At 37.8% G+C, this 27,452-nt stretch overlaps 1 protein-coding gene across 4 annotated transcripts in view; it reads right to left on the bottom strand.

Moving 5' to 3' along the window:
• MANEA (mannosidase endo-alpha) overlaps positions 1–27,452 on the bottom strand; it is a 55,780-nt gene that overhangs the window by 3,866 nt on the left and 24,462 nt on the right. For 2 of the 4 annotated variants that reach the window (XM_072926667.1, XM_072926670.1), the window contains one exon: positions 2,488–3,947. The exons of the other annotated variants lie outside the window; for them this stretch is intronic. Coding sequence is in view for 1 of the 2 variants with exons in the window: in XM_072926670.1 (XP_072782771.1) it covers positions 3,934–3,947 (14 nt within the window). In the remaining variant the exon portion in view is untranslated. Of the gene's footprint in view, positions 1–2,487; positions 3,948–27,452 lie in introns of those variants that run through there. 4 annotated transcript variants of the gene reach the window in all.

Here is a 27,452-nt window from a genome sequence, read left to right as displayed (position 1 = left end):
CAGCCTGAGAAAAAGATGTTTGAGGGTGGACCTGATTGCAGTTACTAACTTTGTCAAACAGGCAAGTGGAGCAGAGGTGTGCTGAGCTCCTTGCTCTGGTGATCAGAGATAGGACAAGAGGTAATGGGATTGAGTGTCTGGACAGTGCTCTTAGTCATAGGGTTTAGTTTTAGGTGAGAAACAGGGAGTTGGACTTGATGATCTATATAGATCCCTTCTAATTAGAGATATTCTGGGATTCTAGATCTTTCTAGATCTGTATTGCAAGCATTACAGGCTTTCTACAACACTGGAGACTAGTTTGGGAAAAACAACACTATGATGCTTCTTAATCTCTGTTTAAACTCATAAAATTAATTAATGGTATTTCAGGCTGCAGTACAATGAATAGCACTCTCTTCCATCTCTTTTAGTATTCAATGAATTTCACAGTGATAGTTATTAACTTCTGGATAAATGTCAGATGTTTTCATGGATGACTTTATTCATAAGTGACTGTAGAAGCTGTCATGACAAAATAATATTATCAATTTTCCAGTCCTAGCTAATGAATTTGATTAATCCTTCAGCAAGAATATTGAGTGCTGATTCAGAACTGAAGGTAGAGAATAACAAAACTTATCTGTACTTTAATATCAACTCCTGTCTGTAAAGCAGCTCCTTGTAAAACTGTGTGGATATTTCTTTTGGTTTGGCTGCTTTCAACTCTTTCTTTTGTAGCACTAGATAATCAATGTCAAATTTATCCTGGATAAAAAATAATTTTTCTTCAGTAGGAATGGATAAAATGAAACATTACTTCAAACTGACCTTCAGTTTGTGATGGACATGGTTCATGGTTGAACCTTTTATTTAGCATCTTTCATGACACTTCCCAGACATATCTAGGCTTGCTGACTTCTTATTAAGTGGGACTAAAAAAGAGATTGTTTTCAGTGAATGCAAGTAATTCAGAGCTTTTAGTCTTTTAGAACATTTGGAATCTGGATCATCCCTCTAAGGGTATTATTTGCCTACTTTTTTCTTCTTAATGTTTTGTTACACAAACGCTAACAACTCTTATGATAATGGACCTCAGCAAGAATAATCTGCTTTTCTGATGCAGTGAAGGACCTGTTGTTCATCTTCTTCACTGAAGCATGTCCCATTTGTGCATTGGCACGCAGCATATTACATTTAATCAGCACTTGGCAAGACCCTTGTCCTATCCAGTACTTTTTTCTTATGACAGATGATGCTTTCTGCCTCATTTGTTATAGATCTACTTAGAATCTCTCACTGAATTTCTAAAAGTTGTTTTTCTTCTCAGTGTCATTGCTGTTTCACATCTTTGACATAAAACCATCCAACAGCTTCTATTATAAACATTCTATAACATTTCCAGTGTTAGTGGATCTATAGCATCTCACACATAGTTACCAATGATATTATTTCTTTAGCCTGACAAATTTAATATTTGTACTTTAAGCCTAAAATAAAAAAAATAAAGATGTTGTAAAGAAGACGAAGAAAAAAAGAACGTAAAAACACCCACCAGCACCATGTGAATGAGAGCAGTGGTAGAAGATATGAAAATGAAAATGATGCTTATGTGGAAAGGTCATTGCATAAAACATAGTAGACATACAGGTAAACTGCTATCATTCACATTTTACTACTTCTAATGGTACGATTAATTTCCTTAGCTTGTGGACTAAATGACTAAGTTGACCTTTATAATAGACAAAAGTCAAAAGAGAACAGATTGTGAACTAGGGAAGAATGTGTGTATCAGCTGAAATTTCAAAACCTGTGTACAATATCTCATAATGGGTCATCAATTCTACACCAAGAATGGGAAGAAATATACAGTTGTTTCCTATTTGTTCCCATTTTCATTTTAAAATCCAACAGATACAAATTTTAAGGTGTATTAGGAATACAGACCAAGATTTTATACACATAGTTATTTATCTTCATTTCCATTTCACAGTACTCCAGTTCTGATGGATCTTTGAAATTTAGAAGTCCAAAATTATGTGGAAAAACAAAGCCTGATGACAGAGTCAAGTCAAACTTTTAATCAGGAAATAAACATATAGAACTAAATCCTTTGAATCACATGATCCTGATGGCCAAAAGAAAAGACCTGGCCTTGACCTCTCCACGTGGAATTTGAAGTAACTCTTTAGGCAAAATAAGCCTAAATGTAATCCAGTATATAATAATTTGATCAGGTTTCTTTGTCCACAAGAAATACTGCTCTCCACTGAAAGTTCAGTTTTAAACAACTCCCCAGAATTTGAGAATTTCTCAATAAGGTGTTGGTCCTGCCCTCAGGATTTACTTCATGCTGGACTATGTACCAGTATGCGGAATTTCCTATACATTTATGCAAAAAATGAATTTGTGTGAAATAACTTTGTGGAGGTCAGAAATGGTGACAATTCATCCCTAGTCAATATGTCATGTATTGGATTGTTATTGCAAATCCAGAGCAGTCAGAAATAATGAAGGTCTCAGAATTTATTTATGGTTTCTGATAGACATGTACAAGCAAATGTCAGAGGACTCAATCTAAACTCCTAAGAACACTGGAATGAGAAAAACAATTAATAGTATAAATGTTCTGCTCTTTGTAACTGGAGTGTAAGTTGAAGCTGTGACTCTTAGACTTCCAATCCAGCACAAAAGAAAGCTGCAGAAGGAAAACAGAATGAAATACGGCAAGTATTAGAATTTAGTAGTTCTGTGGCAATTATTGCATTTATCCACTTACAAGCAAGAAAGATTAAGAGTGAACAATTTTTCAAAATACCTAATTTTGTCTTTTTTGAGCTGGGGAGAAAGTAGAGTGGAGCTCTTCTTTCTAAGGCTGGTTACTAACCTTGATATGCAGATATCTCAATCATACCTTCTACAGAAGCTTATGCAACAGCACGATTGCAGTACATTCTCTGTATTATTTTTATGTTTTTGGGGGGACAAACTGTGCTGCTGGAACAATAAATGCCACTAACTGTCCAGACAGCTCACATTCCTACTGGCCTCTTCACTATAAATTTCAGCAACATCCTAATTTAGCTTCACTGCATTGTGAAGCTAAAAATTTCTGCTGAAAATTTCCCCCAACAGACACCTCAGAAATAGGCAACAGTAGCATGGACAAGCAAGGCAAGGAAAATCTTTTCCTTTTTTGAGCTTTCATTCTTGTCATTGTCCTTTCACTCAATTTACTACTAAATTTCAAGGTGCGCTACTTCCTCCTGAACATGGGAACGAGGGTTCTTCTGCATGGGCAGGGCAGCAGGCCATGCTCTCCTAGTCTGCAACAGAGAGTATTTGCAGAAGTTAATATCTAGGAAACAGCTTATTGCAGCTAGTGTAATAAAGAGATCTTTTTATTCTCCATCATGTGTGATGGGAGGATTTTAAGCATTGATATATTAACATCAGTAGACTCAAAAATTCATTTAGGCTGAAAAAGATTATCAAATCCAGCCATTAATCTAGGACTGTCAAGATCATGTCCCTTTGCATTCCTTAAATACTTCCAGAGATCATTTTCCTGGGCAGCTGTAGGCACATAGTTTGTGGTAATTGGGAGTGGGGATGTGGCCAAGGTTCATCCCCAATGGGCTACAGCTGTGAAAAGCAGGTGAGCAGGATTGAAAGCAATGAGCTATGGAGTGCCCAGGTGCACTGAACAATCACCAAAGGGAACAAAGGGCACTTTGGTGCAATGCATGAACGAGGAGTGGTATAAAAGGTTGAAATAAAGAATAAGAAGGATAGATGCTTGCAGCCTTCTCAGGTGATGTTATTCTGTATTTTTTGAAGCTTGCTGTGACAGCCAGTCTGTTCCAATTCTTTACAATCCTTTTGGAGAAGATATTTTTTCTAATATCCAATCTAGACCTCTCCTGATACCACACGAAGCTGTTCTTTCTTATGTCATCTGCGGTGACCTGGGAAAAGAGAACAACTCTTACTTCACTACCATGGCCTTTCACGTAGCTGTAGAGAGATATAAAGTCTACAGCTCCTTTTCTCCTCTCCAAACAACCTCAGGTCCCTCAGCTGATCCTCACCAGCTCTCCTGCTCTTCTATGGACATCTTTATATAGTACAGGATAGGTGGTATGACAATGGTAGGACTTGCATAGGATGTGTCCTGCTGGAACATTCTCGTCGTCTGTGTTGTTTAATAAAGTTGCCTGTAGGTAACCTACCTGTTCAATGTCTTCTGTGCATTGCAATAACAACTAGAGACAATGTCCCCCCTTGCTCCAATGTTTTGAACAGTCATCTTCCATGTTTTTGATCTACTAAATTGTATCTGAATACAATTCCAGTAAAAACTTTGTTATATTTTTCTCTTCGCTCTGATTCTGCAAGGTTTTTTATTATCCTTCCAATGCTTCTCATGGAATTGAAGCTCAAAATCTTCTTTGTCTTATTTCATTATGAGGCACAATGTGCTCTGCAGCATTCCGGTTAAAATGATTATAATAAGAAAGATCAATAATAAAGAAGCTATGTTGTAAATGTTGTGTGAGATTAAAGGTAAACCATACATGGTAAAAGATCACTCAAACATTGGATCAAAAACACGTTAGATGGCCCAGGACTACTTCTTCCAGTGAGTAGTTATGCATTGTAGCATAAAACAGAATTAACCTCATCACATCCTCACTGATCTGCTAAGCCTGTAGCCAGAACTACTGACTCTTGCTCCTGTGTTCTTGCATGGGATGCTGTGAACAAGACACTGATGTGAAAAGTATAGAGAACACAAGGATGACACGGGTTTGATAGGGATGTTGACAAAAGTAAGAGTTTTGAGAATGATCATATGTATACTGAATAAGAGTCAATAAAAATGGGGACTTTGGGGAAAGGGTAAATATGGAGAACTGTCTGGAAGGAGAATAGCATGGAAAATGAAGAGAACTTGGAGTCAGGGCTATCTGAGTAAAGAGATCTAGGTTCAGTCTAGTGGGACATTTATTATGGTGCCTGTGGATATGTGTTGTCAATTTTTTCACTTGAATGATGTATGCTGGTTTATGGAAAGCTTGTCATTCATGAGAAGTTTGATACGCTGTGGAAGAGTACTTTTAAGCTCAGGACAGGAGTGAGGGAGACAGAGGCAGAGAATATTTTGGATGAGTTGTCCTCCAGAATAGGCTGTATATATTTAATGATTTGATTATACAGAGTGCAGCATGGAAAAAGCTCAACTCTAGTGCATACCTCAATTTTAAACCCAATCTACATTGAAATTTACTTAGCTAACTGTTTGGTTTATGCAAGAATGTCTACTAAATGCAGAAGTGGATGGTCAGTGGGGCATGTTGTATTTTGTTTCGTTTATATTGTAGCAAGTCATGGGAATATTCAGGTCTGATTTATTTGCTTAGAAGAGTACCAATTTTTTGGTAAGCATCCTCTTAAGAATGATGAAGGTGGTTTTGTCAGTGCTCTTTGCAGATCAAATGCACTGGAGTATCTGTAAATCATTATTTTTGGGAAGCGAGTTTTCCTGAGGCAAGAGTGCTGATCTTTGGTTATCCTATTTAATAATGCATAGCAACACAGACCACAGTGTCTACTCTACACTTTCATGCAGTGCACAAAACAACATCCTTGAAATTACTTGGATAAAACAACACACACACTGTGTATGAAAAAGAATTCACATATGCAATCAATGCAGGATGTAAAAATACAGCTACCACTGGGAAAAAAATTTCCACAGGCCAGGTACTTCATCTTTGAACAATTCAGCCCAATATTCAGAGGAAACTTATAAAATACTTTCAAAAGACAAACTTGGGAACTAAGACTCATAATTCTACCAGATACTTAAAGTCATAGACCCAACACATACCCAAAGGAATATTGTTTTGTCAATAAAAGAAATAAAATTTCTTCCTTCTCTTCTGGTCCTGAAGTATTTTCTCAATGTTTCTCATGATTTAGGTGATATTTCTTGCTCTTTTCCTAGACTGGGACGTAATGATCCTGTCACCTATTTTCTTGCAAGCTGAATGCTCTGCTCCACTTTTGCTTATCAGACAATGGAAGTTCCTGCTTCCCATCTGGAGGAAAGGCTCAGGCTTTTTACAAGCTCTGTCAGCTGGTCTAAGAAAATATATTATTCCTTTTTCGCATCCTCAGAATATTCTAATATTTTCATATTTTTATTTTCTCCTGTCTTGATCCTTGCTCTGGAAACACTTTTCAACTTCTTATAATAAAATAACTGTAACAATAATTCAAGCCCATGAGCCTGGTCATGGCAGTGTCCTCCAGAAGCTCTGAGCTTTGCTGATATCTGATTTAGTGCTGTGCCTTTTACATTTGTTTAGAAACTACATCTTTGCATGGAGTACCAAAAAATACAGCACCAGCATGCCTGCCAGCTTATCACTGACATGAATATACCTCAGAGTAGCTAGAACCCTCTTTTTTTCACTGTAAACATGAAAAAATATATTAGTATCTTTCCTTCCTTGACTGTGACTCTGAATTCCAGATAACTTAATTTATCATTAGTTCCTATTTTCCTGATACCTCTGTATGGGGAGAGGCCCAAATAATAAATTCTTCACTGCTTCAGGAATCTTTAGACAGAGAGATCATTGCAGAATTAGAGCTTTGGGCCATGAGTTTTACAAGGACCTTTTAGTACGAGCACCTCTGCTAAGACCTGCACTGAAGGACAAATTGCCTAGGACAGAAGTGCTCAGAGATTTAATGGTTTTTACAGTGGCTGCCAGCTTAATGAAAAGATGCTGATTGATAAACATCTGCCAAGAAAAGCTTGTAAGATAGAAACCCAGCTCTATGAACCTCCAAAAACATTAAGGCAGAAAATGCAAAGCATGCCTGTATTTCATAGTCAGAGGGCATTTTTCAAAGGGAATATTGGATAGAATATTAGTGCTTTACATCACTGGTGCTGTCAGCCAGCATGATTACCACTTTGATCTGTATGCAATTATGACTACACATTTAATCAAGGGGATTTCTGTGCAGTAAGTGTGCTGAAAGTTGATTCTTTCTGTATGCATAGAACACGGAAGGTCCTTCTACTAAATCTCACATATACTAGAGCTGTACCTACTGATGGTAACTGTTACATAACTCACTCTGAAGTGTGAAATACAAACAGTGTTATGTTGAGACATAGGGTGAGGACATAACACAGCCTTTCTTGTCATAATTCAGAGAGAAATGCTGGAGCTGGGAAGGCAACCTGATCTGCTCCCTGTGTAACAATAAGAACAGCAAAGAAAAGGTAATGGGTAATAGTAGTAGGCAACCCTATTCATGTGCTGCTGGTGTTGTTTCATGTGGGCACCAGGAATAATGCCAGGAGCACCCTGACAAGTATAAAGGATCACAGAGCTCTGAGAGTAGCAGTAAGGGACTCCAGAACACAAGCAGGTTTTCCATCAATCCTCCCAATCAAAGCAAATGGGTTTGAGAGGACCAGTTGAATCTGGCAGATCAACAAATGGTTACAGGACTGATGTCACAGGCAGGAGTTCGGCTGCTTAGATCATGGGACTAATTTTGAGAAACCTGTTCTCTGTGGGGCTGATGGGGTCCATCTGTCAGAGAAGACAAAGTGTCATCTTTAGTCACAGACTTGCCAAGCTGGTCAAAAGGGCTTAAAACTAATGTTACCAAGGAAGCAGAACCTCAATTCATCCCCAGACCAACAGTTTGATGCCAGGGCCAGCAATAGATTCCTAAAGCCTGGAGAGACCTCACACATCAGCAGGAGAGCACCTGAAGAGTAGCACAGGAATTCACAGAATCAGAAAATATTCTGAGTTATAAAAGACCCACAAGGATCAAGTCCAGCTCCTAAGTTAATTGCCCACAGATAAATCAAATCCAGGCCCTTTGAATTACTAGCACCATACTTTAACCAAGTGAGATAATCTCAGGGTCATTCCAACCACTGCAGACAGTAATTCAGCTTCATCGGGGGCCTGTGTGCAAACACACACAGTGTAGGGAATAAAAAACAGGAATTACAGACATGCACATGCCTGCAGAGCTGTGATCTTATTGGCTTCAGGGAGATGTCATGGGATGGATACTATGATTGGAGTGTTGAAATAAAAGGATACAGGCTTTTTAGGAAGTACAGGAAGAGAGACAAAGAGGAGTGTTACCCTTTATGTCATTGCCCAGCTGGAGTGCATTGAGCTTCACCTGGAGATGGATGAGGAGCTGACTGAGAGCTGCTGGCCAGAATTAAAAGGAAAGAAGGGATGGGAGACTTCATAGTGGTCATCTGCTGCCCTCAGGCTGCCTGACCAGAAAACCTGAGTATATGAGGCCCTCTATGGGCAGACAGAAGCCCTGTGTTCATGTTCTCAAGTCCTGAACCTAAGGCGGGACTTCAACCACCCTAATATGTATTGGAAAGACAACACAGAAAGGCATAAGCAGGACTTCTGAGTGTTTTGACCTTGAGAACTTTTGACTTGTACCTTTTTGTCTGGTTGCCTCCATTTGTGAGTTCACTCAGTGACAATGATTGTTAGTAAAAGAGTAAGTTAATTCTATATACCAAGATAAATAAAATATATAATTATTGTTATTATTATTAATCAAAATAATAAAGCAATTACACTTATTTTACTAAATATGTAACCACAATTAACTAGTCCAATACATTGCAATGGAAAGATATTTTATGAAATGTTGTTTCTGTCCCAGTATTAGCTCTATTCATTTGTTAGCTGAATATCTTTCTACTTGTGAAATTTTTAAAGCAAGGACAGTGAATGCCAGCCAGATTCCTCTGCTCTCTAAGCATTTCCCATGGAGAATGCATCTTACAGAAATGGTCAGAGGGTCTCCCAGCTTGCCAGATTAAGGGAAGTAATTTCAGCAGATTCTCTCCAATGCTACTCATTGGACATGAACCTTCTGTAGAGAGTAAGTTCTGTTGTAAGAGCATTAAAAATTTAGGTAGCTGAAAGGCTTTGGGGACATAGCCAATGCAACACTGGGAGTGGGCTATGAGGAAGCATTATCTGAAAGCAGAATTTTTCTATTATACAAAATGGTTATTGGAGATAGTGAAGTTTCAACATCCCAAGATTCCTTTATCTTCCAGTTGCTTAAACTTGAATGCAACAATCTTTTCAGCACTGGACTTTACTTTCTCTTTCTAGGATGAAGACATAATGTAGAACAAGCAGAGAGTGATGAAATGAAACCTGACACATAACATTCTACAAAAGAACAAGGTGTTTAGGAGTGCAATATCTACCTAATTTGTATGATTCAATGGCTCCACCAACAATTACTCTTAGTATTTGTAAGGCTGGTCCTCTTGTGGAGATCTTCAAGGAGAATGAGCCAGAATATTGTTACTTGATTTTAGCAGGGAGAATAATTATTCTTGGAAAGGTGAAGTACACTTGTATCGTATCACACATATTGGAAGAGAATGGTCTGCTGATTCCCATGTGCTTTGATGGAAAGCTGCCAGCAGGAAGCTTGGGAAAAATTTCCATGGCACATATAAGGTCCAAGAAAATTAATAGTAATCTCTAAAGCAAAGTATATAACAGAAAGCTTTTCATTAGCACCCTGGTCAAGGGAAGGTGTCCTGCTTTAAGCTAATGATACCCAGCTCAGATCTATGCTTTCTAGTCTCTTGCCATGCTAAAACTTTATTTTGAAGTCTGTGCTGGAAGTATATTACGAGACGGCGCTTTGTCTTGTTTGAAATTTATATCCTAAATTAACCTGTACTAGCCAATCCATGCAGGCATAAGGTGTATAAAACTAGCAAGGTAAGGAAAGGTACTGGGTTCCTAATTTATTAGCTGATGCTTTTAAGTATTATCTGTTAATGAATATTAGAGATAGAAAAGAGTGCTTGAATGTGTAGTCTGCATCTGTGCCTAAGGCAGAATTGTGTGTATAATACTCTTATCAGTGTTTTGTCCAGCTTCCGTACTGTCGGAAGGCAAAGATTGTAGCTAGGTAGGGTACACTTACAACCCTGATGAGAGTGACTGTGGATGCTCCCAGCTGTGGAGGTGGAAGACACAATGAAAACTCTGAAACTGGTTCTGCCTTCTCAAATTTATTAAGAAGAATAAATTTTAGCTTTAGATTCTTTTAGTTTCATGGTTGAGTTCATAATCCCTGTTATCACAGGAATCAACCATGAAACTAAAAGAATCTCAACTCATAATCCTTACACTTTTTCCCACTTATGCAAAGACAGAGCAAAGTGAAGTTGCTAATACCCAGATTTCTTCTGAGTCCTATGCCACTGGAAAAAAAGTACCTGAGACTAAAAAGCTGACTAATCCAGCCTAGGTGGCTAATGAGTAATGATTTAGCACCTAGCTATAAACTTCTCTATAAGTATCTCCATGTGAACAGAATTTGGTAAAATTTGACAAAGATGTTCAAAGAAACTTCTTTGGTCTTGTTTTTATTTCTATTGAAATTAAAGAAACCCATAAGATTATTTTACATAAAACAGTCGAAGATTTTAAATACAAACACCTATTGACAGAAGATGTGCCATTCCTATGTTTCTGGCAAGGGAATGTCATTGCCAATGGCCAGGCTGTGAAGTAGAGGGCAAAACTACCAAAGCCTCCCTTCTGTTTTAAGCACCTAGATGAAATAGCTTGGTAGTGTTGAATATCCAGAAATGCTAAAATTATTTCTACAATGGCTGCTACTGCCTAAGCACTTCCAAAAGTGTATTCATAAATTTAGAAGAATTCACAGGAAGGAGAGAAAACGGAATTTTAGCTTTGAAAACATGGAAAAATGCACAAATGAGATCTGACTGCTGATGACTTCACATAAACCACACAGAAATACACAGATATCTCTGAGAAATAACTTTATAAATATAAGGAAGGTATAGCAAAAATTCTCATGGAGGTGAATATTTTGAGAACATAACCTGTAGCAGCCTGAACTGCTACAAGTAAAGTCCAGGGTAAAGAAGCAGAAAGGGCCTTTGCATGGTATCCACAGATGTTTAATTCAGCCACGCAGTGAGACGTTCAGAGTTCCCAGGCACACACATGGAGGGTCCAGGTTTCTCTCTCTCAGAAGACCCGGGGTGACCCTGGTCTTGGGGCAGTACAAAGATAAGGGCCAGTCAGGGAATAGGGAGGGCTCAGAGGCATAGGAACAGACACAGGAACAGGGGAAGGAGCCAATGGAGTCTTAACAGCTTTTTGAGGGAAGCTTCCTGGGTCTCTCCAACTCAGGGGATGGCCCCCAGGGTCTCCACAATATCCTGAAATCTCAGATGCCTTCCTCTTGCAGCTGAAGTAGCTTCAGCTGAGGCTAGCAAATACGTGAAAAAAACAATCCTCCATCATTTATTTCAGGTCCCAGTTATGTTAATCTATTTGAGTAATTATAGTGTAATGAACCTGAATCATAATTAACTAGATTTCAATAGCGTTAATATACCTTTTAATATGACATATTGTCTATAAATTACATTCAGATAGTATCTTTATTTTACAAAAAACTACCATTAATGATCACTTCACCTTGATAGTTTTATATATCCCCTTGGTGTTATGGTTCCCAGTTTATTTTATCGGCTTGAGATTTATCCTTGGGCCTTGTGGAAATAGATGAAATTTAGGTTCTCCAATCTGAAGTAGCCTTTATGAATTTTTCTGTGCTTAGCATTATGCATAGGTATATAGTTATGATCATTAGGTCAACTGAATCTAAATTCATATACAACAGACACATTTAAATTGTCCTTTATTTAATTATATACAAACTAGGACACAGGATTCAGAAAGAAATGACCAATCCAATCTAAAACTAAAGTTATTCTTTAAAATGGTGTACAGATACTGTCTTGTAATAACAATATTCCTTGACAGAAGATATTAGTGATGACTTCATTTCATCTGTCAGGAGAAAGAAATCCCTGTTTTTCATAATCTTAGTCTCAAAAAATTTTACTTGACTCGATGTCAGCCCCAGTTTGAGCTGACATTTCTTCTCTCATGCAGACACTACCATTGTTTCTCAGTGTTGTAAACTTGGAGAAACAGTGCTGTCAATACACCTGAAAAAATAGATACCTACAGAATTAGACAGGTGCAATTGCCAACTGTGATTCTGGTTCATATCATATATCTATCACCCTTGAGAAAGAAAATTAACTATTCTTGGCTCAACCCCACTAGTTACATTCTTGGGAGGTGAAAAGCAAGATTTAGTTTTGTTTAGTTTAGTTTTTTGTTTATGGTTTTTTTGTTCGTTTTTGTTTGTTTTGGTTTTTTTAAGAAGCTGCTTGTGGGTTAGACACAAACTCTTTAACCCCCAATTGATGGCAACCTTCCATCAATTAAAGCTTCAATTTGCCCATAAAATAAAACAGCAAAACAATACAGCAAAGTTGATGGCAACCCTCCATTAAATTCCTGATATACAAGAAATAATTATTTAATTAGTTCTTACAGAATTGGGACCTAAAAAATTCACCTGAAGAAATTATTGAAGCTGTCAGCAAGACAGCTTTATTGAAGCAATAAAGAAAAGAACAAAAAGGGGAAAACCCAAAAAACCCAATACAAATCTTCCGATTTCAAGTCAGTAAGTCTGCAGCCTTTAACTCAAAGATATGATTAGAATTTTTTTTAAAAAGGACATACAAATTAAACTATTGTTAGACTTTCACCCTGGTTTGGGGCTGTGATTACCATATAAATTTCTAGAAATTACTTTTATTGTTGCCCTTATTACTTAAAGGCATGTGACTTGAATATTATCTGAGAGTGACTATGGCACATCCTTGTAGATTGCTTCAGCACTTACATTTTCATGCTTTTTGTCATACTGGTTTGACACAGGTGTGTCAGGGGTTAAATTCCACTAACAGCCTCTAATCATTGTAGACCAGGGCATCTGCTTGATACCTTAGCAAACATTAACAGAAAAACTGACCCTAAATATTCCACGACACTTAAAATTCTCTACCTAGTTTATCAAGAAGTACAAAGGAGGAAGAAAATCTATTAAAGTTAAGAATGCAGGTATTTTTTTTCTTTAATCTTTATGTTCCTGCTATTTGATGGTACATTATACATATTTCTTATAATAGAGTGTGATGCTCAACGAGCACCTTTGTGAAGAGGCCAAATTCTCTCTTAAGAAGCTGAAAACAGTTTTGAATAGGGCATTGCAATTGAATGGTCTTAATGTATGCAAGCTCTGCCCTTTTTGGTCTTTCACTGATCATTTGGAGAACCAGAAGTTTTCATACATCATGGATTTCTGACTTCATATTGATTCTATTGCTGCTTTTCAGATTTTTTGTTTGTATGTTTTTGTTTCTTGTTTTTTCTGCAAACACTTTCTTGTATTTCTACATCATTCCCTGTAATAGTATTTTTTTTTTCAAAGCATTCAATAAACTAATGATTGTGCCATTCTCTGCTCATTTCCCCCCTGCTTTTAAACAGCAAATTCATGTTGTATGAAACTACAGTAAATTATATATATTTATACAAATCTGCCTGTATAAAAAATATGGACAGACCTTAGTATTGACACAAGACGAAGAATACTTTAAAATCATGCTGTAAGTAATTTGTATTTGCACAGTGTATGAGTCCTACATATGTTGTTCTTGCAAAAACAACAAAGTACAGTGTATATTTAAATTCTGTTTTTTTTAAAGCAAAGAAACTCAAATATTCAATGAACTTTTAAAACAACTTTTAAATCACATCCAGTTCTGATGCCCCCAACATAAGAAAGATGTGCAGCTACAGCACTGAGTGCAGAGGAGGGCCATGACCATGATCAGGCCTGGAACACCTGTGGGGACAGGCTGAGATAGCTGGTGCTGTTCAGCCTGGAGAAGAGAGGAGAACTCATGGAAATATTCCAATATACATGCCAGGGAGAACTTATGGAAATATTCCAGTACTCAAAGGAGTTTTACAAGAAAGATGGAGAGGGACTATTTACAAGGGTTAAGGCTAGTTATAGGTTAAGTACTATAACCTATAGTTATAGTTCAGTTTTCCTTCAAACTGAACTGGCTTGAAACAGAAAGAGAGCAGGTGTGGATTAGACATTAGAAATTCTTTTCTGTGAGGGTGGTGAGGCACTGGTACAGGTTTGCCAGAGAAGCTGTGGATACCCTATCCCTGAAAGTGTTCAAGGCCAGCTTGGATGGGGCTTTGAGTAATCTGTTCCAGTGCAAGGTATCCCTGCCACAGCAGAGGGATTCAAACTAGATGACCTTTAAAATCCTTTACAATGCACGTTATGCTATGATTCCATGCTTCTCTGATTCCATGATTCTATGAAATGTGGTCTTGGAAGCAATTATAGACATTCTTAGCTCTACATACAGGTAGAGTTTAATATTGTCATTGTCTTTACAGAAGCTGAAGAGTATGATACTTTAGCACCCACTCTACTTTCCTATGGAAACACTGCAGGAATTATTCTGAGATGCTGCAAAATAGAAGACCACTGCAGCACTTTATGGAAGCCTCAGCAGTCTTTTTTTCTACCCTTTGCTGGGGCCCTGAGAGCATCAGCAGACTCTTCACTGTCTCTGCCCTTCCTGGAGCTCTGGCTGTGGGTGCTCAGACAAGCTCTGAGATGATGTGGCTGGGCTGTGTAAGCAAGAGCAGTGGGAAGCCAAGGTCCCTCCACTTGGGAACTGTGCTCCACTGGAGTTGGGGCCTGTGACTCTAGCTGCACTGAGGATAAACCAAGGATTGTGCCTGGCCATGGACCTTGCTGATGCTGCATTTCTTGGCTTAGCCTCAGAGGTGCCTTAGCACACTGAACAGGAGCAGTGCTGCGCAGAGCCAGTTCTCCAGGGGTGGTCTAACACACTGGGCACTCCCAGAATTTGGCCTCTCAGGTACATAATATGGTACCACCTCTTCTGTTCACTTAAAAGCAAATATATTTACATGGTCTTTACCTCCTGGAATATATCTCTTCTATTTTAAAAATGCAGTAAATAAACACATCTTTCATATGGGACTGTAGAGATCAAGCTTATAAGGCAAAGCAATTTTCCCATTATAACAGGAGAATGAAAATAAGCAATATGCAAACTCCTCAAGGATAACATTTAATTATATTGGATACTAAAGAGGCCACTCAATGCGGCTGCATGATAGATGGCAAAGCTGAATGAGCTCATATTAACTCTGATCTCTTAAGCAAATTTAGTGCAATGATTGGCAAAGTCCATTGTGTTGCTGGAAAAAACAGCAGATGAAACAATCTTGGATTTGTAAATTAAGCAGCACAAATTTTCAAAACAATAGCTCAGTGTTATGGTAAATGAAAGGATGTATTTACTTAATTATGACTTAACCAAACAGTGAACAATAGGTTTTAAAATAAATGCACATACACAGTACCGTGGCAAATGGAAAATGGCCAGGGAACATAAAGTGTAAGAACTATGCTCCATTTAGTCAGAGTCTCACGATTTCAATGTTAGATAAGAACCTGTCACACCTGCTTTCAAGTACCTGATTGGGCATTAGGTTTGCAGGTTCACAGGCAGTAAAAGGGAAACAAGGAGGAAGAATTCAGTCCAGAAATCATTTGGAGTTTAGCTTTTCCAAAAGCATTCTTGAGCCATACTTGGATATTGCAGGGGATACAGTATGAGCCACTGTTTACTCAATTACTGAGTTTCATTTGAATCAACAGTCTTGGAAATGCCTTCTTCTGAACACATTTTTAAAGAGAAAATAAAATTCTTCATGTTCAGATCACCCACATGTAGAGACCAAAAAAGGGATTGATGCTTGTCTCACTAGACTCAACTGAAAATTCACTTCTGCATATTTTACTTCTTATTTTGAATAGTTGGTATGTGCAATGGAGCTTCAGAAGTATTCAAAGATATGCAATGACTTGAAGGGTCTGTTCTGACAACATATGTTTTTATTAAGATTTATTTAATGAACTTTTCACTATATTTAACTTTTCAAACTACTTGATCAAATACATTACTGCACATAATTTCTGCCAGCTGCTAACAAAATAGGACCCTAACTTCCTTGGTAAATATATAGAAATAAAAAAAATAAATAAATAGCAGAATATGAATCCTACTGTTAGTTGGCGTGATTAAATTTCCTTTCACAGGTTTTGTAAATTAATACAGAAATCAGACAAAAAAGGGATGCATGCAGAGGCTTAAAAGAAGCCCTTCAGCTATTTGGATGATGGCTGCTGCAGAAGAACTGATAGACAGTAGAAGAGAGTTGTTGCTGACAGTGTGCTTTGTTTCCTTCCTAGGGTACTTGTTTTCATTATGGCATTCTTTTTTTTTTCAGTCTGAAAAAATACAGCATTAATATTTTTAATGAAACATCTGTGGTTTTGGTTTTTTTTTTTTGTTTGTTTGTTTGTTTTGGTTTTTTTTTGCCACTCCCTGCAAGAAGGGGCATCTTTCCCTTTTGCTAATGAGAAGACACTAGATTCTGCCATTTGATTTATAGAAGAATCTCTGTGAGGTTGTAATATCTTAGGGGGCTGTGACAGAGACACAAAGACCTATTCATTGCATGTCCCATGTAAAAAAGTGATTGCATACATATTCATTACTTTGTATTTTTTACATAAGAGAAAAAAATTCCATCTGTCCCCCTTGCTGCAGTTTACTTTCCCTGTTTTATAGTCTCTATTTTAAGTGAATAGTGAAAGCAACATGCCAACAGTATAACACCGCATAGATTAAAATGAAACTATGCTGCATAAACTAAACAAATGTAAAAAAGAGTGTTTAGAAATAGAAAAGCATTGCTGTTCTCCCCTCCTTCAAGCAACTCATGCTGACATAGTAACATCAGCTGAATCCAGGTACAAGATTTTATGCAGGCTCCTCGGAGCACACTGTTTTGCAATTTTCATAATGTTCAAAGGTCTAACATGACCTTGTCCCCTGAGTTTCCTGGTAGCTATGTTCCCACAGAGACAATGAGGATTTTACACAAAGTTTATTACAGAATTCAGAGAACTGCTGTGTGGCTGTGCTGTAATTAGAGGAAGGGTTCACTAAAAATTAATACATATGACAGCAGCCCTGAAGCACTAGACAGTTTGAAGGTCTCCTAAGAATGAACTCTAAGCATAAAGGTAGCACTGGTAATCCCCACAGTACCAAAACAATCACAGACAAAAAGCACTTCATGTTATTGAAAAAGTACTAAAAAATCCAGCTGTTCCGTGTATTTTCCTTGACTGCCTCAGGACAAGAGCCAGGGTAAAAATAAACCAAATCCAACAAACCACACATCAGTCTATTTAATTGTATTTGGGTGAAGATTGGTACCTAAGGCCAAAATTACTCTCCTTAAAACTCTGCTTTGCACCTGGAATAATTTAATAGGCCTCTGACCTTTTATTAATTTAACTTTAAAGTTCAATTCTCTGATCAAAGGCATCACCTACTTCCTTTGCTTGATCAGATTGTCTGTAACATTTACCCTCCATGCTGTCTTTGACAAAATAACCAGTTATAGAAGCAAGGATTGGTAAATGGTATGGCTAAGATCCTCCCTTGTCAATGTTCTTCCTCTCCCTCTCTTAAGTCGTTGAATCTTGATGCCTTTTTTTCACCATGATAGAACATTAATAGAAAAAGTAGAAAGTGTCCTTGCTTAATTTAAATAACTTGTAGCACAATACTAAGAAAGTTTTCCCAGAAAGATGTATTTTACAGGACAGCAGATCTGATTCTCCTGATTTCTTGCCAAATGTTTAGTAAGCTCTTTTCTGAAAGGGAGAGCAATTTTCACTCTAGACTTGCCCTCAAAAGAAAGCAGCTGCCATAACCATGTTTTTGAAGACAGACAATCCCTTTACTGTGTCTTAGGAATGCTCTGAGAAGATTGACCTTTCCTTTGATAGATCAGGACCTTGTTTGACATCAAGTCAATCTAGGCACTGAATTACTTAACTATGCCAAGGTTGTCTTAACCTGGTCACATAAAAAAAGGAAAACTCTATGCACCAGAGAGACTAGGAGTTACTAAAATGAAATAAAATGTGTTTATTGATTGACGACTAAGCAGCTGCCCTTTGAGTGGAGGAAGAAGAAAGAAGGACAAATTGCAGTTTTGAATCTGGTGCTTACCTTTGATGTAAAAGCATGCGTCCTGTTTCTAGATTTTATTCAAAACCTCTGTCCACATGACAAATTTCAGGAGTGAAGACCCTGCAACCACAATGACATATGAAGAAACCAGGCTCCATCTCCAGCTCCGATCTGAATGCAGCAAAAGCTCTTCTGCCTTTTTATGCCTCTGATATAAACTAAGAAAATAAACAAACAGAAGTTCACAGGAGCTGTGGGAATAGCATGATGTCAGTTTGGTGGGATGAGCTTTCCACACCCTCAGTCAATACAGCTGTCTGGGCTGGCAGCAGCTCTGCTGTACAGCCTCCCTTTCTGCTCTCAATAGTCAAGATGATCTGAGCAGTGGCTCAGGACACAAAGTAGCAAGAACTGAATGGGCACAAGAAACTGCAGTGAAGTTTTTATAAAAATATGAAATAAAAATAAGATGAAGGGAAGAACCAGCCATAGTGGGGAGTGCTTCTGGTCATGCTTAAGTGATGACATGTAGCATTGTCCTGAGCACTACCTCTGAGAGCCAAGTGGAAAAGGAGAAAATCACATTGTCATTCTCCCTCCAGGCAAACAGGATTTAGGAAATCAGTGAAATTCAAATGCAAGAAAAATCCATTTCATGGTGTCCGCTACATGCATCAGAGATTAGGAAGGACAGAGAGAAAGATAGAAATCAAGACTGACACTTTGAAAATGTATTCAGGCCATGCAGGCAGTGTGAGAACTAAATGTTATCTTTAGCTAGGATGGCTGTGCAAGCTAAGCCTGAGCAGTAATTTCCAAACAGTGATCCACTGGCTGTCCCATTTTAACAGCCAGACACCTGCACACACACATGCTTGACAGTGAACAGGAAAATAATTCATAACAGGAAACTGGAAACTGCAAGATCATCCTAAATCCTACAGCTGTCCAAGAAGAGGTGCAAATGGTGAATTTCTGTGATAGGAACAATGATCATGACCAGCAGTCCTGACATCTGCATTCTCTCATGCTACAGCGGGGAAAGAAGACACTGCATTTGAGCAGTAAGAATGGGACAAATGAGAAGTGACATGCTCTAGAGAATGTATGCATGTATAGACAAGGTCATGAGAGCCCTCCTGCTTATCCTTACTCAGAGCTTTGCCCCCAACAAAATTGGCTGACCCCATATTCAAAAATGGTGAAAGCAATGTGCTTATGTACAGTAGCACTAACTTGACTTTGAAGCAGAGCACAATGGTATTTCAAATGCTATTGTAAGACTAAAAAAAGCGTAAAATAACTCAGGAGCCAGCCTAAAATGTCTGGTGAATTCAAACATTTATGCTCCTTTATGCTTTATATATCAGTCATTCCTGGGTTTAAAAAGATGCTCCCCTACATATATTATGTACTATTGTCATATTAGGTTATTATACTCTTACAATTATACGTTATATTTGGATTACAAATTATTATATTACAAGGAAGCTATGCTTGTACCCTTAGCATCTAGGACAGACTGGATATTCTAGTCACATGAATTCATTTGCCTTTTCCTGCATTTGTTCTGCATTTGACTGTATACAAGACAAGATTTTTTACAAAGTAAAAACCATCAGTAGAAAATAAGTAAACAAACAAAACCACTAGCTTCTAAACTTTAGGTGTAAAAGTAGACCATTTTCATTGATTCCTGCATACCAAAATTTTCTTTCTCTTTTCTCTTCCTTTTCCTTCCTTTTTCCTCTCCCCTCCCCCCTTTCTCAAACGTTTGGCAGATATTGTTAAACTTCAGGGAAAAGCCCAAGTATCATACTATTATATTTAAATATATTTCAGGATTCAACTCCTATAACACACACATATTACTTTCATACCATGATATTTGCATTTGCAATACCCTTAAATGCCAAAGCTTCATTAAACATGATTCTGCAAATGTTGCTCAGCTTTTACCAAAGCCAAGAACAAGGCTAGGCATATACTTAAAACTAACAAAACTAATGAGGTTATACAGAGAAGAGTTAACCTTCTTTGATGTAAAAGAGCATAGAAGGATTCAAAATGCTATCTGAATATTAACAAATTTATTAGTAATCTCTGGAGATAACTCAGATTTCTTGCAAAGAAAAGAGTTACTCTCAGAAATAAAGATTTAATAAACAAATTCTGCATCATTGCAGATGTGCTTGGGAAATGCTGAACATGACCTGTCTTGGTCAGGCCATTTGCTGTCTCCATCTAATCACACTTCAGAAGGCCAGGATCCCTTGTACAGCACCTGAAACTGAAAGTATTTGTGGCCACGCTTGGCGATAAATTCAGTGGTCAATACACTTTCAAAGGGATTGTGGCTCTCCTTAGTTTGAGCTCAACTTCTTACTTCTCAGTGAAAAGTGATTCTCTGGTTTGAGAAATGAAGACTTCCTTGGTTAAAGAAGTTCTTCAGACCATCCAAATGTGACCTCTACAGTCAGGATCCGAACACAGGGCGCCACTAGCCACTATCAATGCTTGAATTCACAAGACTTAAGTTAAGTGACAAGTAGCTTTGCTCTCCACCCAATCCATGACAATAATTTGACAATGAGAAGATCTTCCAAGGAAACGCAAGAATGTGTTTGGAAACCAAATGTTTAGAAGACACTAGAGGCTTCATGTATGAATGCTGAAATTACAACACATTTAAATAACAGCTGGTATCACTTCTTCCACCTGGGCTTTGTATTAGAGTGGAAAGCTCTCTCCACCAGCAAATAAAATATACTGTCTTCATCTGTTGCTGACAGAGACCATCCTGCAGCTACACTGCTGAACACTCTCACCATCGATAACAGGGGCACATCCAAACTTCCATTTGGAAATTATCTATTGATGGTGCTGGAGTTCAAACTATACCCAGAAGCTGTTGAAGACATGATATGGCCATTAGCACTGGCTAAAACTGTGCCAGGTCCATCCTAAGACATCAACAGCATAGGTTAGCAGCAGCAGCACCTAGAAATGTTAACTAATACAATTTATTTTACTTACAGAGCAAATGCTTCAAAGGCAATTTGGAAATGAGAGATTTTAGTATTTCTTTATTGTCCGTAGAGAGGGTGCAGGAAAACAAGGCTTAGTGATGTGCCTGTTATAAAGAATTATGGATCCAGACTTGGCTGACTACTTTGGGACAGGGGACAGCAGAAAAGCACATTACAGCGCACATGGGGCTTCTTAAGATGAAATACCAAAGAAATTTTGCTGGTCTAGACTGAATATTTTTTACTTCTGCTTTTACTTAGAGTGACCCAAGTCACAACTGGCCCAAGCACACCACACACTTGGATTCAGCTCATGACTGTGCTTTGTCAGATTCAGAAACTACCTTCGACCAGTGATTGGATTTGGCAGATGTTTTCTGAAACTCTGTCACATGTCCAGCATATCAACCCTGCTGGCAGGTGCTGTTTTCCCTCCAGGACAGATTTTGCAGCCTATGCAGAGTTTTGTGCCAAAGCAGCCAGCCTGCAGTCCTGTGACTGCAGTTGAGATACACCTCAGGAGAGCCACAGGTAAGATGCTTTCCTCCCCAGTCTTATCCATTTATTTTACTAGACAAATGGATTAACTAACTCTGAAGTACTAAAGGTCTACTTGGGTAGCAAATTGCCCTCAACTTCACCGGTTTCTATGAGAACTGACATTGCTCAGTAACTCCCCAGTTTTGCTCAGCACCTTGCAGTACTATGTCCTAAAGGATTATCACAGATGTGAATTGAATATAAACAAAGCAAGACCCATGGCATTAGGAAAATTCTATCGCACGTATATATCTTCTAAAAGCGTTACAGAGAAAATGCAATCCATTACAAAATATGAGAGAAAATTAGACACCTTGTCTTGACATTAGTTTCTGTCAGAAAGATCACACATGGGAAGGACAAATCTGTAGCTCATATTGACTAAGTTATGAGCATTTTGTTAATTATAGATAGATGAGGTTCCTCAGAGCCACAGTGTCTGGTCTTGAACACCTCCAGGGATGGGGAGTCCACAAAATCTTTGGACAAATTATTCCAGTGCCTCACCACCCTCATATTACAGATTTTCTTCCTAATGTCTAATCAAAATCTACCCCCCTTCAGCTTAGGGCCATTCCTCTTGTCCCACCACTGCAAGCCCTTTCCAGCTTGTAAAAGGTCCCTCTCCAGCCTTCCTGGAAGCTCCCTTTAGTTACCACAAGGCTGCATTGCAAGATTCATGAGAAATTTCCCTCTGCCTTTGACTGACAGAGAGTGATCTACATAGCAAGATCTCATATAATTATGTTTTTATTCCCTTCACAAGGCAGGACAGCTATTAGTGTAATCTGAAGATTTATAAATAATATAATGATAGCTTGAGGAAGTTTCCCATTTATTAGATAATAATAATAATAATAATAATTTTAAGGCTAATTTTGAGGCCAAAAGCCTCAGAGTATATTAGAGAAGGATAGGATTAGTAGTGGCAAATTATCAAGAAGAAACCTCAACCTATTACTAGGATGAAATTTTAATTAAATAATCAATTTCAAAGACATTAAAAAGACTTGCAAAAATGAGCCAGCAAATTAGAAAGGAAAAGCTTAACACTTAGTTTAAAATCTAAACCTTTTTTGGGGCTTTTTTTTCTGTTGTTCTGGTTCTGTTTTCTGTGCGTATTTTCCTTTGCCTTCATTCACCTTATTCCATTCTTATTTCTCTACTCCTCAGCTTCAGCCAGGCCTTTTCTGGCCCAGGAAAATGCAATATATAGGGAATGACTTATTCACAGAATGTACTTTGTTCTAAGACTTCTCCTAAAGCTGTCTGCTTTCACCAGTAATCACGCAAACCATCAGGGCAAGAAGATTTTCTAGTTTCTTCATAACACCATTTTTAGATAAGTAAAATGAATATTACATGAAAATTCCTTCATTATTTATCAGCTGAGCTGGGACATAAAGACCAGAAGATTTCCAAATAAGACAAAATATAGCAAACAAAGGATTCACAAAGCATTGGTTAACTGTAGATCTCACAGTGTTGTAAAAGGAACAATCAATATTATTAGTCTCAAACACCAGGTCAAAGCTGGAAGAACAAAGTGGGAACATGGCTTTTCAAAAGCCATGCTGAAGACTGATGACAGGATCAGGAACAGGGTACTTGACTAAATCATCAGGTTAATTCCTCATGTCCTATAGCAAATAGCCTCTCCTGACAAAAGTGCTACTTGCTTGGCAGAAAGGCTTAATATGAGTTTTATAGCCTCAAAGTATATAAAAAAAATTAAGAATGTGGCAGCGAACATATACACATACAAGTATGTATTGTGTATTATTTATTATTATGTATTTCTCTCTTTCCCAAGTATTTTGAGTATTCCAGATGAAAGGAGATGACATATCAGGAAATACCTTACATTGGGAACACAGGTTACAACCAGGTAATGAGAAATTTCAGCATTTCATAGGTATGAGATACTGAGTACATGCATTACACAAAGGCAGCATTACAGTGAAACATCACCCTTTCTCTAATGCTACTTTGTACTGAATATATGCATTTCACAGTGAGACATCACTCTTTCTCTAATCCTCTCTCAGCTCTCCCTCCAAATCCAAACATTGCTTCAGGAAAAGCTGGTAGAAAAGCTGGAACAGTATTTGTACAACCTTCTTGTTCTGACTGTCCCAGACCATTCAATTAAATATTACTGATGATGCACGTAAACAGAAATAAATAAAGTTTATTTCTGGAATAGGTTATACTTGTTTTGAATGTTTATTTGCCTTTTTGCTGATTTTCAATTTTTATCATTTGCAATGACACATTATTTTGAGAGGTTCTGCTAAACTAAATTAATTCCCTTCTTTGCTTTCTATTAAATGAAAACCACTAAGACAGCTCTTGAAATATTTCATTTGTTTAAAAAAATCAGTATATTTTGCCTGTAAAATTATATTAATTAATGTTCTCAAATATTTTAATGATCCAAGTGTTGTTTGAACTCCTGTAATTTATATCATGGGTACTCTTACTTATTTGGATAAAAAGTTATAGACTAGCTATGCTTTTAAAAATTATTGTTATATAAAATAATAGGGAAAAGGGAATAGAAATAATTTAGCCAAAATGTTCTAAATTATGAGGCAAAAATATAATAAATTAATGGAGTATTAGCAAAACATTGCACAAAATGCTCTAGTTATGGCATAATTTTGTAATTAATACTGCTGGAATTCCACTTAACAAGGGCAATTTAATACAATATATCTATGTTTAGTCCTAAATAGATTGCTGAGATTTGTACAGACTATAATTTAAGACACTGATTGCCAGAAGAAATTAATTAACAAGTAAAAATATTATTGCAGTCACCATAAGAATGGTGTTGGAGCATTTGTTCTTCATCACAGCTACTTTTCAGTTTGGACTGGTTTCTAGTCCTGTTCTGTGCCTTCCTGGCCTAAGTCAGTAGGCAGCCCCATTCTGCCTGAGGGCGCCTGCAGGCACTGTTTTGGAAATGGATATAAGAGCACCTAGCTGCCTTTTTGGATGAGTCTCAGGCCTTTCTCCTCTTGCACCCTTGACCAGCAGAGAACTGGCATGTCCTGGGAGCTCTGGAGTTGCTGAATTTGCTGGGATATTTGGTGCTGCTGAATTCTGGCTGTTCCTCTGCACACCATTCACCCAGGGCAGTGCAATAGCTCAGCCCTGCACACATGCATTGCACTTGGTGCTCCTGGGCTTCCCAGCTGTTTTCTTGCTCCTCTGCTGAACAACAGTGATGCTTTCAACAGGTGACCAAATTATTGCTTGTGTAAAAGTCCATTGCCTCCTGAGTGTGCCATTTACACCATGATTTATTGTTATAAAGCTGTGCAGGTGCAGTGGACTTATCATATGGAACAAGATAACCTGCAGTATTACAGTTCTCTCCTCTGTGACACTGGGAGGTTAAAAAATGAGCCACAGCTCCAGACTAAGTTTCATCTGGACTCAGTAACAAAATCTGCAGAGCTTTTAAACCCTTCAAAATTATTTAAACTCATTTAAAAAAAGAGAGAACTGAAGCACTTGGCTATCATTAGGAGGTGAATAAAGGGCTCTAAGGGATGCAAAGAATTAAATGCATCTCTACACCTACATAAAAAGCCTATGGGAATAAGTATCTATACGTGCTACTCTATAGTTTCATATTAAAAACTCATTAATTTAAGAACCCTATGAGGAAATCAACTCCACATACAACCAACAAATGTCTGCTCATGGTATGGAAAAGAGAGAATCGTGCTGAGGATGTCTAAAAACACAGTACTCAACAACCAAGCCATTCATAACCTGTGCTAGGAAAGAAGAAACATACTTGAAACTGCAAGAAAGCTCCCCATTTCATACAAACTGTTCCTATTCTTGTGTAGTAGTTCTGACAGTTACAAGCAATCCACAGTGACTTATCCATTTAGCAATTCGAGCAAAAAAACATAAAAGGAAATGGAAGTCACAGAAAATCATGTTCTTTCCAAAGTCTGTCAACCACAAACTTCTAAGGAGGTTTTCCCAGTTTTTATCATGTTTTTCTTTACTTTCCATGGCACAAATCTAGCCTGAACCTAGCTAACTCTGGATTCCTGAGTGTGTGCACTCAATAAGTTGCCCAACCATTGCTATTTTCATGAAGGGAACACCTAGATAGGTAGTAGCAGTACTTCTTGCTATATTTGCTGTTCTGTCACTTTTCTGACAGTTCATGTCTCAACGTTACCCTGCTCTTCCTTAGATCCTTGCCACCCATACTCTGAAAGACTTTCTGAATTTCACTGTGCAATTTCTTGTCTAATATATTTATCTGATTTGCTAACTTGTGAGCAAGTCTTGTTCATGCAAAAAATGACATCTGAGGATTCAGAAAGGATTCATGCTCAGAACTTTGCCCTTATTGGCAGGTTAATATCTATTCAGAAATTTTAAACTGGCAAACAATACTTTGGTTTTAAGATACTCACAGTTCAAGGTGATTTTTCATCTTGCACTTGAAACTGGATTTGTCAGTCAGCAAAGTGTTAAGAGTACAACCCCTTACTTTATATATTGGACCCACAGGATTTAGTTTTTTTAATAAACACTTGGATGCCATGTTACAGTCCAGTGCTGAGCTTACACTCCATGCCAGTACATTGCTGAATGCCCCTTTTCCACCAAAGAAAATGAAAGATATTATTTTGAGTTTTTCTCAAAAATAATCTCTTTCACTCCAGCAGTCCCTCCCTTTTGCTTCTCACTAAATCAATCTTAGCTATTAGAAAACTTAGAAAATCTTAAGTGAGGGGTAACTGTGAAGTAAGCAGGAGGCAGCAAGCGTGGGAGTTGGCACAGGGCAGTGAGATAGGAATGCCCACTGCAGGAAGAATAGATGTCATAAACCCTTTGAATTATAGAAGGGCATGAACAAGAAAAGTAAGAAAAAAGCCAAGTTCTTCAGTCACCTCAAATAGTTGCTGCAATTCTAGAGGAAGAGATTCTGGGAACCTTTTCTTCACATACTCAGCACATGCAATTTGCAGCATTCCCAGAGGACCTCAGGGTCCCTCAGGTCTTTCTTGTCTAAGGGAACTGCAATATTTAGATGCCATCCTCTCAACAGCCCAGATGGTATAATTATAGTATCTGATGAGAAAAGAATTCTTCTGATAATATCTTTTTTTCTCCTGCTTTAGAGAAAAAAATGGTATTGGTTAGAATGCCAATTCTTGTCCAGCTGAATCTAAAGCTAAGCTTTAACTGCTCTACTTAGAAAACAGAAACCTCCAGGAGAAAGCTCTGTCTGAGAATTTAGTTCCTGAGATAGCCTGTTTTAGCAGCAGCTAGATAAGCATGTGACACTGACAGGATACCCCCCGTGCTTTGCACACAAATTGTTGTAAGCAACTGTCTTTGTCTGAAAAAACTACTTTTGACAACTGAATAAATCAGACAGCCAGATCATAATAGATATGGAATATTTCTTCTGTTTTACACACTGGAGACTAAGGCAATTGCCTGAGGCCAGCAAGTTATTGTAACACAGCTGGGAACTGAATCTTATATCTCGAGTCTCGTGCAAATAAAAAAAAAATTACCCTTCTTCTAAGAATCTCACCCAAAGATATTACACAGCTATTTTTCTGCATCTGTGGTGCAATAAACTATGCAGCTGTGAAGATGAAGATAGAGGGGGCAAGGAAACATTTATGAATAGCATAACATTTCTATAATGTCATGATTTGGGGTTAATAATTTAAAAATCCCAGCATTTCAAAACTACACTCAAAATTTTCCAC

Source organism: Taeniopygia guttata, chromosome 3 (genome assembly GCF_048771995.1).
Source record: "Taeniopygia guttata chromosome 3, bTaeGut7.mat, whole genome shotgun sequence".
Taxonomy (NCBI): Eukaryota; Metazoa; Chordata; class Aves; order Passeriformes; family Estrildidae; genus Taeniopygia; species Taeniopygia guttata.
This window is presented reverse-complemented; position numbering and strand designations above follow the sequence as displayed.